Source organism: Saccostrea cucullata, unplaced genomic scaffold, assembly GCF_032062105.1.
Source record: "Saccostrea cucullata isolate Sc308-1 unplaced genomic scaffold, CSIRO_AGI_Scuc_v1 ctg14087, whole genome shotgun sequence".
Lineage (NCBI taxonomy): Eukaryota > Metazoa > Mollusca > Bivalvia > Ostreida > Ostreidae > Saccostrea > Saccostrea cuccullata.
Window position 1 is genome coordinate 1 of NW_026918881.1, and position 14,584 is coordinate 14,584.

The following is a 14,584-nucleotide window of genomic DNA, read 5'->3' on the forward strand; positions in this document are numbered from 1 at the left end:
CTGTTTGATCTTGAGGAAGGTATCGATGCAAGGTCTGAATAAATCCTGACTGCTCTCTGGAAAATGCCACACTTCATGTATTTGCTCTAAGGTATATCCCATGTCCAGGGCTTTATGTAATTCGGTCGTCACCAAGGTGCCCGTGAGACTGCGTTCCTGGTCTGTGTGTTGACATCGATGTTGAGAAGTAGAGTCCTATCGTTCGGCACACGTTCGACATAAGGGAAATAATAACTTGCCCCCCATGCGATAAGGTAATACGGGGTGATAGAGGCCTCGGGGAGGTAAGACCCGACAGTGAATGAGACCAAAATAACTTCTCACCTCCTGGAACTCGTCTGTGATGATCTCAGGATGCCCCAGAGGAAAAGGTCTGTGTTTTAACACGTAAGGGTATAAGGAACAGACGTCCACATATCTCATGTCCCCTTCCTCACAATATAATCGCCTGTCATTGGTCCGGCCTCTGTACAGGACTTCTCGGGGGTTCAAAGGATCCGGAATGTCCAGGTCTCGTACAAAATGCTGTAAACTCACATCTCTTTGCACTTGCTGATCGAAATCGTGCTCTTAGTTGACCCGCCTAGCCCCACCCAGGGGCTGTACTTAGTTGAACCGCCTAGCCCCACCCAGGGGCTGTACGTAATTTACCCGCCTAGCCCCCCAGGGCCAAAAGTGCACTCGTTTGACCCGCCTACCCCAATCAGAATCCAGCATTTTTGACCTCATTTGCATAAAAAGTGCACTCAGTTGACCCGCCTATCTAGGCCCCTAATACCTCTTATGTAAAATTACTGAAATGTAATTGAATAGTTATTGAAATAACATGATATATTCAAAATAATGAAATAGCAATTACGATTGGTAAAGTAGTACATGTAGTAGTTTATTTATTATAATAGTGACATGTGTTTTTTATATACACTTAACAAAACTTGTAAGTGTTCAGTCTCTCAAATGCATTTATACTCAACAAAAAAAACAAACGCATATTGTTTAACTCATCAAAAAAATTTTTGAAAAATTATATGAAATAACCTTTTTTTATCACTGGATACCTGTGACCTATTTAAAGTACATCATGGGCTTTTAAACCCCAGTTGTTGAATTATTTTCCTTGATTAATCATGTTTATGAATATAGTGTTTTGCATGATTTTTTTTGCAAATCGGGGGTCTATTTTCAATGAAATTTTGGATTTAGAGAAACAAGAAACACTCCTATTAAAGCCTCATTTTTGCTTTGATTGCAATGTTAATGCCGCAATGCCACGCCTCAAAAAGAACAACGCAACAAGGCTCTAACAATAATACTATCCGGAGCTACGCAACTGGAAGTTGCAGCTGCATCTAGTGTACATCAATCGGTTTTGCAGCAGTTAAACGCACGTCCCCATCAGCTAGTAACACGAATGACAGACCAAGAACTGGCCGTCCGCGGGTTACCACACCCAGACAGGACCGTCAGATCCTCCTTTAGTACATGCACAATTGTCAAAACTACATTATAGAAGGGTATGATATTTTCAAATTATTATAACCAATAAGTCTACTCAAAAATTGCGGAAAGAAAATTAATTATCGCCGATGAAAACCAGTGTACCGTGACAATAAATCTACTTTTCGGCACGTGTTTTGTTTAATCAGCATTTTTGTGACCATTATCAGTTTTTAAAAACTGGTTTGGCTAAAAACCACAAAACATTGGCAAAATGACCATTGAGAAAGGAGGGAGAGCCGCTGGAATGTTGATTCTTGATCATCCTTGCATCACGTTTTACTCACTTTTATTTTAGTGTTTAATGAAACACATTTTTCTATAGGTCGTGTGCCATTTTCATCGCCTACTTATCACAATTTGAAAGCTTTTGACAAAGTTTAACCAAACCGGAAGTGATCTGGATCTTCGTCTGAGCCCAAGAATTCGCGTCACAACCAAGTTAAAAGATAGTTACATGGTCCTGAAACAATTTTAGAAGCATTAAAACTAACAACTTCAATGGTAAGAAGATAAGAAATTGGTACTCATGGCAGTCTAATACCATCTCAAACAGTCTGAATCATCCCTAAAGTAGTTCACTTACGTGCTAAACGCACAAAGATAGTGACCAAAAACAATCTGCGTGATGATGTACTGCAAAATTCCCAGATCTGAATACAAATGAACACATTTTTGGATTTTCATAAGGAATGCCAAAGACCCCCCCCCTTTCACACAATATCAACGGCTTAGATAGAAAGATCCATGCAGTAGGTGTGGCAGCAGGTGGGTCAATCTCCTATTCAGGGTACATGGTATCCAAGAGAGAAGGATGCGTCATTAGAGCGAGTGTTGGTCTCACTCCATGGAGATTATTTTATGTGAATTTTCATTTTGAGGGTACATTATGTACTTGACACTTTGCTTTAAAGTCTGACGAGATACTAACATGAAATTTACGCAACATCGAACTGAAATATGCATCATTAACCATGAATTAAAGAAACTATTTATTGTTTGCATTTGTTCTTCAAAACTTAAAAAAATGTATGGTGAACACTTAGACGTTTGGTTCAGTGTATATAGTCAACAATCATTTGATCAGAATTGGTTCGTATCATGCAGACTCTAACACACGGCCCTTTGGACCTATAAATCACATAGTAAAAACACATTTAACGTACGTCACGTGATTTCAAATTATACAATATCTATATATTCAATGGACTGTTTTGTCATCAGAAATATATCATTGATATCTTTAAGATTTAATTTGTGGCATACAAATGTAGACATTGAAATGTGTTCATGGGCGTCGGAAGCAAATTGAAAGGGGGCTAATAGAAAGTGTGTGTGTGTGTGTGTGTGTGGGAAGGGGGGGGGGGGCTAAACCAACAGAAAAAGGTAAACCCCAACTTTCAATGCCTATATAATGTCTATCTTTGCAAAAAAGTTGGGTGATGCTAAGCCCCCCCCCCCCCCCCGGTTCCGACGCCTATGGTGTTTATACGAAAAAATACTTTTCAACTAATCAGTCAGTATCTCAATGAATTAGCCTAATGCATCAAGCGAGGGAATCTGGTTGGGATGGATGATCTACAGCTTGCGTAACATGATGTAGTTTGGGTTTAGTGAATGTATGACATATTAGAGACAGATTTGTTAAAATATAGTCACATCCTACATTGTAACTAAGATTTATAGTATACATCCTTTATCATTATTATTAGTTTGATATCTAAACAAATTAAAGATACTAAAAAAAAAACTTGCCAAAAATTAAAAAAAAAATTAAATCTTATAAACCGATTGCAGAATCAGGGACATCAGGAATTTAAACTACACTTTTGGACAAAAACTTAAATTAGGCAAATTTCTATTATTATTTTTTTAAAAAGTGTAAAAACAATCAAGCGTTTTATCATATTCAACTCATCTATCAATTATCATAGCGTCACAGTTTTAAATTGAACTTCACAGACAGTCCTCGTATATCTAAAAAAAAAAAAATTACAGAAATGAATAAAATACTCACCAACCCAATATATTAATATCACAATCAAAAACATTTTGAAATTATACGTCAACCCTTATATTTTTTCGTCGATTACATCTCAGCAACAACTGATCCTGCTATTTCTAACTACATAAAATATTAAAAGAAGAAGCGTTCAATTTTCCCCCAGATCAAATCAATATGTAAAATTCTCGCTACTATGGAATCTATGTTTTAGTGAAGATGTACATGTTTGACCACTTTTAAAAGCTCAAAATCACATTAAAAACTAAAATTTCACGAAATGTAAGCACGAGCTCTTAATCAGTCTCGATCATCGTCATATCTAATTCACTTTTAGACCATAAAAAAATCGGAATTTACTGTTAGTAGTTTCTAATTCTTTGAATTGATCACAAATTATTCTGCATGAGATTTTAACATCTGTTGGCTTGCTTACGAAGCTATCTTAGGACTAAGACACATCTATAAAGGAATATGAGTACACTTATGTCCTAAATTCACCAGTTCAAACGAATTTAACATAAATTATTTATAAATAAAACTCAAAAACACTTTATATAGGATGAGCTCGCATGCACGAGTGCAACAGACTTCGACGATAAAGAAAAGCATTGAAATAATTTTGTTAAAACGTATATGACCCCACCCAAGGTATCAAAACTTCAAGGTAATCCGATTATGACGTTTTATTTTTTTCTTATCAGGCCTTGAATAATTAAAAAAATTTACAAAAAATTCTCTGAATTCTCATACTGATGCGTATTTACCTACAGTCAATCTTCAAACATCATAATGAAAAGTTAATGATATCATATAGGAAAATAAATATATAATAACTTTGCAGGAATGCAAATGAATTCACCTACACCACGCGTTTAAATCCAAATTTTTTCAACAATTATATTTTATGAATTATAGGTTTTCAAGCATTTGATAAAAACTGCATCATTTTTATACTTAGATTCTGAGATAATTCAATTTCTTCTATTTACTGCACATTTTATTATTATGCATAGTTTATAAAACATTTGCTTTGAATGCAAAACTTCATAAATCACTTATTAATTCATATCAAACTTTTAAATATTGGAATCTAAAGCTAGATCAAGAAAATTTCTATAAATATATGTTTCAAAGAACTTTCAATTACATTAAGGTTCATAAACCCTCTGCTCACTCATATAAAATGTTGCTTGAACCTTAATGAAATGTGTTTTAGAAGAAAAATACAAGCAATTATAGCGAAGCTTGCGCGCAGGGCAAAATTGGACAATAAAGACACTTCAACTTGGCACATCTATAAAGGAATATTTAAGAAATAAAGTCCGCGTTTTCGTGAATGTTGCAGGATAACCTCCGAAATGTTGTTTGAAAGATAAAAGCCGAGGCTTTTATTTTTCAAACAACATTTGAAGAGACCGAGGAGATTATCCTGCATCATTCACGACAACAAGAACTTTATTTCCATTCTACCATGTCTACTAAATTCTCTTACAATGCAGCGCATTGAAGTGGTAAAATTTTCCGTTTGGATGAAATGTTCTGAGTCATGTTTGGAACGTCAATTATAACATAATGACACGAACATATTTTTAGAAAAGAGAAAGAAATATTCGTCGTAATGTTTTAGGACACCCCATTCTTCGCGACAAGCAATATATGTGACACTGAAATGAAGCTTAAAAAAAATTAGAACAGAGAGTAAGAGACTCTCCGCTTCTGTAAAACTCAAATTGCAATTGAACTTATAATGTCTGTTTAAGTTACCACAACACATGTTTCGGTCGAACACGTGTTTACTCGGTGTTTATTTAGACCTTCAATTTCATTGGCTATTATATTTATGGAAAACCTGTTCTACAGGTATTCGAATAAACAAATTGACCGTTTTATCCATTTCTAAAGAAATGGGCGTGTCTTTGGATGACAATAAACATTTTAAAGATAGCTCAAAACGTTCCATTCGAACGGAAAATTTTACCACTTCAATGCGCTTCATTGTAAATACGGCTCTTATAGAGAAACGAATTATGTCAACATGTCTCGATTACGCTGTTCCATTTAACACCAGAGGGAATATTTGTTTGCTTACCTATGTATGGAATGCAGACGATTTGAGCTTTCGTTGCATTAAAAATAGCTTTTTAAATTACAATTCGTTCGTTATATGTATTTATTAGTTTTAATGAATATACAATGGCAAAATCATGTTCCTGTTGTACTGTTCTATTGGGACTAAAATCATATGTATAAATGTGTAGGGAGGTCCGTGGAATAGCCCCGCGTAGCTATAAAAACCGGCAATCATCAGCAATTGATGCAATTTACAGTGTTTATCGATGTGGTCTAAAACAAGTATTTCATGCTACAGCCAAACATGCATTTGAATTGTTCAGGTTTGATACGTGTTTCTGATCTGATAATTTTTTGATTATGTTCGTGATTTATTGGAGAATAATGTCCGCGGCTTTTCTTTGATGTCGCTAATAATTGTTTTAGAATAGACATTTATGTCACTCAGAGTTATCTCTCTTATCAGAGTATCAATGAACCTTGAGAACATGAAATGCAAATTGTTGTATATAAAGATTTCAATTTCAAGCTTGTATCAGGTAACAACTTTCCAACAATTGAATTAGTTTTGTGTTGACAATGAAGGCGATGAAATTCAAAATTTTGAAAGAGACACTATTGCTCATCATAACTATACAATTAGCTTGCTTACTTTGTTTACTTAATACCCAGAGGTAGATCAGAGTAGCAAAGAGAAAATGCATTTCCACTTTATAACCAGTTGTGCACCCTTCCCCACAGGAACCACAGACCCTGGGCGCACATATATCAAAAATCTGGCAATTTTATCATAAATTTCATTTCATCATATTAAATGGATGATTGATTACAAAACGCAGATCCAAAGCAGTAATTTATTTTCAGACTATGTAACCTCCACTCCCATCCCAAGTACCCTGACCCAAGGGCCCTGAAAGTAACCATTTTGGAAGAGACGCCTTTCATCATCATTAATATGTACTTACAACATTGGCATAATACCCAGGAGCAAAGGAAAAGGTTTTCGAAAGAATTCGTGCATTTTCACTATATAATCATTACAACCCCGCCTAACACCAAAATCCCTAGAGCCCTGGGGCCCTGAAATTCACAAATCTGGAAGAGGCATCCTTTCTCATCATAACTTTGTACATAGTTCATTTGTTAAATAGTCACCTCGAAGTTTGCTCAGGTGATTACTAAAAGCCACGGAGTCTGACACTTCTGTTTTTTATGGATATATATTTCACTAGACAAAGACAGAAATTGTAATCTAACAACAAACTTTTATGATAAACTTCATGACTTCTATTTAGTTATCGTCAACTTCCCTTATGTGTGTCGTAACATACCCATATCACCTGCATTTAGGGTTAAAAATGTTTTCTCGCTAGAAGCTAGAAAATCAACCTCACTATCTGCTCTTTAAATAAAATGATACCCTAAAAATAACAGGAGCTTCACCTTAAAACAACAGCTTTTGGCATATAGCTACTGAACTGCATTAACTATTTTTCTCTATGGGAAGTAACATTATATGAAGTCCACCATGCTATTGTGGAAAAGTAGAAGACACACATCATTCATAGGCGTCGGAAGCAAATTGAAACTGGTGGGGGGGGGGGGTTAATTTGAAAGTGGGAGGCTAACCCTACAAAAAAAGGTAAACTCCAATTTTCAATGCCTATATTATGTATATAATTGCAAAAATGGGGCGCTTAAGCCCCCCCCCCCCCCCCCCCCGCCCGGTTCCGACGCCTATGTCATTTTTTTCTTGTTCTTGTTCTAATTATACTAAGGCCAGGGAAGTTTTTTTCGATAAATTATATAGATTTGATAAGGTTCATAGCGTTGAAACCCATACTTAACTGTGTAGAGATACTTCACTAAATGATTCTGAAGGTCTTACAATAAAGCGCATTGAAGTGGTAAAATTTTCCGTTTGGATGGAACATTTTGAGCCATCTTTAGATATGCCCATTTCTTTAGAAAGGAAATCTGGTCAAATGATTCACTCAATACCTGTAAAAACAGGTATTCCATAAATATAATAGCCAATCAAATGGACGGTCTACATAAACACCGAAAGTTTAAAACTTTTTAAATATGTTTTATACAAGATGGTGAAGTCAAACAAACTGTAAAAAACATGATACAGGTACTGTGGTTTCAATCAGGTTTTGTGCATATATTATCAAGAACATATGTCCTTTGTCCCCTTAAGTTATGTCCAAATTTTGTAGACATGGAAAGATTTAATTAACGAGTAAGTAATTGCACGAGGCTATGTGTAGATTGTATGAGAGATATCTTTAAGAAACTCAGCATGTTAGGTTTTTGGCTCTCTGATGTGTTCCTTGATGACAGGACGTTGATTTTAGAATTTTAATTTTTTTTCTAAATCTTGAATGAAATTACATACATCAACAAAAGGAATATTTTATTTATGATAACGTGCTAATTTTGTATCCTTGACTATAATATGACAAAGATCTATGTCTGCAAACTTTTCCAACACGTCTTCTAAGACAAAAGTAACTTAGCATTATCTTTGAATGATGGATATTGAGATAACGACTAATATTCAATATCAACGTCCATTAATATTATTTTTACTGATTTTCGAAAGGGCAAGTGTAATTAGAGTTTATAGTTTAAGTAATCGTGTTACTTTAAGAGGGGTACTCTAATTAGCTTTTGTTGGGGGGGGGCGAGTCCACTAAATTAACTAACATCGCTGAAAAACTTGCACATCATGCAATTAAATCTAGTTCTAGCCTAGCTCGTTGATGAAATAAAATTTCAGCCATATACATATATCATACATGTACATGCTAAATCTAAAACATTAACAGTATCTATTAATTTTTAGATCGTCATGTTAAGAATCGTAATTTTAAGAATATGCACCTTTTTATGTGGTTCTGGGACATCATTTCCAATGCATCCATCTTCTAATAAAGGATGTAGAGCCTGAAGAAAACAAAAACATCATTGATATTTATAATCAATCTGAATCTTTTATTGTGTTTTTGTCGATATACACAGGATTAAGATATTTACCTTCAGGGGCATTTTTGGAGAATCCTCGGCAAGTCCAACTTCATCAAGTACAACAACCGATGCAAATTTGTCTAGATTTTTATCTTTTTGATACAGAGCACACTGACGAAATGTTGCAACTATGCCCTCAGAAACCGATAAAGGACTGCATTGGAACGATACCATTTGAACCTGTAGTATATAGTTCATATCGAAGAAATATATGGAAAAATCACAAAAATAATGCAAATTCATTTCATATAATACTCGTTATTGTTTGTCTTTTAGCATATGAATATTTTCCTTGTAAGAGTATCAATTGAATTTCAAACCTCTTTCAGTTGTTTAAAGAAGTCTGAGTGCGAGGATCGGCCTTGCATGGCATTAGCAACAATTGTTTTTGCAAGAGACTTTGAGCTACCGGGTTTTCCAATCAAAAACAATGGAATTCGCAGTTCAATACACACTGTCATCATAAACACATTTTCCATCAATGCCTGGTTTTTTGCTATATTTTCTCCAAGTTCTACTTTTCGTAAGAAAAATTTTTGACACCTGAAATTATGAACGTTCATAGATACTTAAATTCATATAATTTTGCTATAAATATACTTGGGTACAGTAAAACGTAAAATCCGTCTTCAGGTGTACATACTTTGAGTTTAAGATATGTACACCTGAAGATAAATTTTGAAATTCAGAAAGGGCATGTATTAAATGTACATGTATTTTAGCATATATTATCTATTTTTATTCAATGTTTACAATTACATTTTAAATTTTGCGTTTGCGAGTAAAGAGCAGTCCGTTGGAAATTTATTTCCTAACTTCATGTTTTCAATGCAATGACTATTACTATTTATTTTAAATTAAAATACATAAATACTCAAAACAAATTAGTCATATGCACTGTAGAAGACGTATTGCATGCTGAACACAAGCGATAGATTAAAAATTATTTGAATTAATTTCAGTTAGATATTTTATTGATGTACATGTATATTGGACACTGAAAATCTTAGAAAGTATTAAAATATTTCTTTCTCCATATACGAGTCTGCAATAACATATATAGTTTGACACTGCACCAATCAGTCGAATGAATATTCACTATTGCTTATCTTTCATTTGCCTGAATGGCTTAGTTACATCCTTACAGAAAAACAAGAGGCCCACGGGCCTTAAAGGTCACCTGAGTATTGTGTAACAACTTTCAAACATTTAAATTTGATTCGTCTTTTAAACCAGAGGTCATGAAATTCACAATTCACAATTTTGAAAAAGCCAAATGGTGCATTGCTTATCATAATTATAAACTTAGCATGCTTACTCTATTTACCTAATACCCAGAGGTAGATCAGAGTAACAAAGAGAAAATGCACTTCCACTTTATAACAAGTTGTTCCCCTCAACCCAAAGGAACCACTAACCCTAGAACCACATATTTCAAAATTTTGCAAATTTTATCATAAAGTGGTTGATTAATACCAAAGAGTAGATTTCAAAGCATTAATTTATTTTCAGACTATGTATCCCCCCGACCCAGGGGGGGGGGGGCATAAAAAAATAACCATTTTGCTAGATGCACCTTTCTTCATCATAAATATATATACTTGGATCATTTGCATAAATCCCACGAGCAAAGGGAAAGATTTTCAAAGAATTAATGCATTTTCACTTTATAATCAATAGAGCCCCGCCCTAACACTAGAACCCCTGACCCTGGGGCCATAAAATTCAAAATTTAAGAAGAGACACTCTTGCTTATCATAACTATGCACTTAATTTATTTAATACCCAGAAGCAAAGAAGAAGATTTTCAAAGAAAAAATGCATTTTCACTATATAATCAATAGAGCCAAGCCCTTACACCAAAACCCCTGATCCTGGGGCCATAAAATTGACAATTTGGAAGAGGCACTCTTGCTCATCATAACTATGTACTTAGTTTATTTAATACCCAGAAGCAGAGAAGAACATTTTGAAAGAATTAATGCATTTTCAATGTATGATCAATAGAGCCCAATCCTAACACCAGAACCCCTGATTCTAGGGCCATTAAATTCACAATTTAGGAAGAGGCACTCTTGCTCATCATAACTATGTACTTAGTTAGTTAATTTGATAAACAGAAGTAGAGAAGAAGATTTTAAAGAATAAATGCATTTTCGCTATATAATCAACAGAGCCCCGCCCTAACACCAGAACCCCTGACCCTGGGGCCATAAAATTAACAATTCTGAGAGAGGCACAGAGGCACTGTTGCTCATCATAACTATATACTTAGCTAGTTTACTTAATACCTAGGAGCACAGAACAAGATTTTCAAAGAAATAATGCATTTTCACTATAAAAGTCATAGAGCCCCACCTTAGTACTAGAAGCCCTGACCCTGGGGCCATGAATTTCACAATTTTGGTAGAGGACTCAATGTTCATTTCATTCATGCAAACAGTTTGCCTGCTTAATGTCCAGGAGTAAAGAAGAAGACTTTTTAAAGATTGCAATAATTTTAGTGGTTTTGGCCATACCCCTCGAGCCCCAGGGGAGCGGAGACCATAAAATTCACAATTTTTGATCCCCTTTATCCATAGATGCAGCATATTAAATTTGCTTGAAATTGGTTCAGTGGTTTCAGAGAAGAAGCTGAAAATTTTCAAATGTTAACACACGACGCACAACGCACGACGACGGACGGAAACGGATAGCAATAGGACACCTTAGTTACTCAGGTGACCTAAAAATATCTGCACTTTCATCCAACGACCTTCAAATACAACTACGAGTACATCTTTGCATAGATGTTAATTAAATCTCCCAAAGTCGCCCCTACTAATGTGTTCGGAATCTTTTATTTTTCGGAGTTCTGCAAATTAAAAAACCCGATGAGTTCAGAGTAGCTCTGACAGTGGCTCAGGCGAGAGTTAGCGAGAATACAGCGACATAGGGTAAATTATTCACGGAATAATTATCATAATGTGGCTAGGAAGTGATTAGCACGTGGAGACATGGACACCGACAAGTTATGCTGCGTTTTAGTTTACTCAGCCCCGGCGTTAGAAAGTAAAAAAAAAGTGGAAAGTAGGAAGGGGGGTCATATCCTACGTGCCTGTGGTTATTTACAAGAGGTCAATGCCGCTCAAAAATGTATATAATTTAGTTTATGTTTCATTAGTATTACCCCGGTAGCGCTTTAGCAGTTTTTTATTTGTTGATCAACCTGTAGATAGATTTGTCCGAGATTAGCACATACCGTTTCATAATTGAGTTCGACTTTCCATCGGAGCAGAGTTTTGACGCTGTTTGCGGAGATAAATGAAAAAAAAGACATGCATGCCATATATGGTTGTGTAGATAAATTATCGTAGAAGACAATGGTAATAGTTTGTTAGTGCATCTCCACTGAAAGTGTACACTAAAAAGAGTGCATTTCTGAGGAGGGAGTATCAAGTGTAATTCGGAGTTAGATAACCTGTTTTATAATTATACATATTTAATACATGTATTTAATATTTATAAATCATACATGATACAAGGGTTAAAATTTTTTCCGAAACAAGTACATGTGCTCTCAGAATAGACCCGATAAGATGCGATTGATAACACTTAATGAAACGCTTTCTAACACCTTCAGTGATGGTCATTCGAATCAAAATGAGCTTTCATTATTTTTATAACTTCAGCATGTTCTATGTATACTGTTACACCACACTACCAATTTCAACAAAAGTTATAGCTAGATAATGTACTGAGTTTTTCCCTTTGTCACCGTGACGTCACAATCAGATGTGCACAAGAAAGTCGCCCAAATCATATAAATTGCGTACCCAGTTTTAATGACGTCAGCAAACCTGCGACCTACGTTAAATTATAAGTATAAGTAAATTTTCTGTTGTGTTTAATTAAAATTTCTTTCTGGACAAATATTTTTGCATGGGAACCGGGACTATATTTTTGCGTCAGATTAGCATATGAGGCACCAATGTGATTTTAACTGACAAATCAGCTGAATGAGAATTGCATTATGGGTTACTACGAATACTACATGAATTTTACGCTTGATAAATTCCTTTATTGTACTTTCAGTGAATACAATTGTCAGGTGGATTCCCTGGCCAAAACACGGGATCGCGAGTATAGTTATGTAAAAAATGTTCTGTCCATTTAAATGCATACTAGAAGCTGCTCGTTTTCCTAACCCTTGAAGTGCTGGTGTTCCGAACTTGACACTAACTAGGTTTAAATTTTATTAAACATATTTTTTCTAGTTAACGACAAATTAAAAACACACTGACATCTTTCATAGTTTCTAATCTTTGCATTTTTCTCAAAAAAAAAACATTTTTGACATGACCATAGATTGAACTGAACCACGTGTTCGAAGTAAAATGTAAACATGTATTGGCGTAAATACATGTTCGAAGTAAAATGTAAACATGTATTGGCGTAAAGGTATTCAATCAACAATTGGTCAGTTGCTTGTGGTTAGATCATCTGTGCGCATTAATAACAATAGCCATATAAGGCAAACAAAGGTTTTCAGTGTGGATGATATTACACATTATTTTTTTTACCAGTGTATCGGTCGCTAGAGATCTCCAATTTTTGCCGCACACTATGATAAGATATATTGTTATTTACCCTTCCTTTTGCCACTCTTTTCTGTTGAAAATCATGAAAGTCTCAAAAAGGTCTGGAAACACATTTTTCACAGGACATGTTTTCAAAAGAAACAGACTATAGCGATAAATGCATAAGAGATGCTGCTCGTTTTCCTTACCTTTAAGAGCTGGTGCTTAAAACTAGACAAAAACTACATTTTTTAGCCCTACTGGTCAGAGACCAGAAGAGCTTATGCGATAGTAATGCGTCCGGCGTCCGTCCGTCCGTCTGTCTAGCTGTCCGTCTGTCTGTAAATTTTTTTTCAAAATGCTACTTCTCCTACAGTTTTGGTCTGATTTCAATATAACTTGGCACACAAGTAGACTACACTAAGATACATAATTCTGTACGTGTATCGGTTTTTGATTTCGATGAACGGTGTTGCCGTGGTTACTAAAAATAGAAATTTCTGTGAAATACTTTAAAAATGCTACTCCTCCTACACTTTTGGTCTGATTTCAATATAACTTGGCACACAAGTAGATTACGCTAAGATACATAATTCTGTGTATCAGTTTTTGATTTCGATGTAAGGTGTTGCCGTGGTTACTAAAAATAGAAATTTCTGTGAAATACTTTAAAAATGCTACTCCTCCTACACTTTTGGTCTGATTTCAATATAACTTGGCACACAAGTAGATTACCCTAAGATACATAATTCTGTTTATCGGTTTTTAATTTCGATGAACGGTGTTGCCATGGTTACTAAAAATAGAAATTTCTGTGAAATTACTTTAAAAATGCTACTCCTTCCACACTTTTGGTCTGATTTCAATATACTTTGGCACACAAGTAGACTACACAAAGATACATAGAATAGTGTATCGGTTTTTGATTTCGATGAACGGTGTTGCCATGGTTACTAAAAATAGAATTTTCTGTGAAATTCCTTTAAAACGCTACTCCTTCCACAGTTTTGGTCTGATTTCAATATAACTTGGCACACTAGTAGATTACACTAAGATACATAATTCTGTTTATCGGTTTTTGATTTCGATGAACGTTGTTGCCATGGTTACTAAAAATAGAAATTTCTGTGAAATACTTTAAAAATGCTACTCCTCCTACACTTTTGGTCTGATTTCAATATAATTTTGCACACAAGTAGACTACACTTAGATACATAATTCTGTGCATCGGTTTTTGTTTTCAATGAATGTTGCTTTGGTTACGAAAAATAGAAATTTATGTGAAGTACTTTCAAAATGCTACTCCTCCTACAGTTTTGGTCTGATTTCAATATAACTTGGCACAAATTAGACTCACTAAGTACATAATTCTTAGTGTATCGGTTTTTTATTTGATGAACGGGGTTTCCTGGTTAAAAAA

General features: G+C 34.9%; 1 protein-coding gene across 1 annotated transcript; it reads right to left on the bottom strand.

Annotated features, from left to right (window-relative positions):
- Positions 1-324: 324 nt before the first annotated feature.
- LOC134274156 (E3 ubiquitin-protein ligase rnf213-beta-like) lies at positions 325-9,295 on the bottom strand (the record flags this gene model as incomplete). Its single annotated transcript, XM_062756414.1, has 4 exons — positions 8,926-9,295; positions 8,615-8,785; positions 8,462-8,524; positions 325-525 (listed from the first exon to the last, which is right to left on the bottom strand). Coding segments are annotated over exons 1-4 (678 nt in total), but the record flags the coding sequence as incomplete, so codon positions are not given.
- Positions 9,296-14,584: the final 5,289 nt, after the last annotated feature.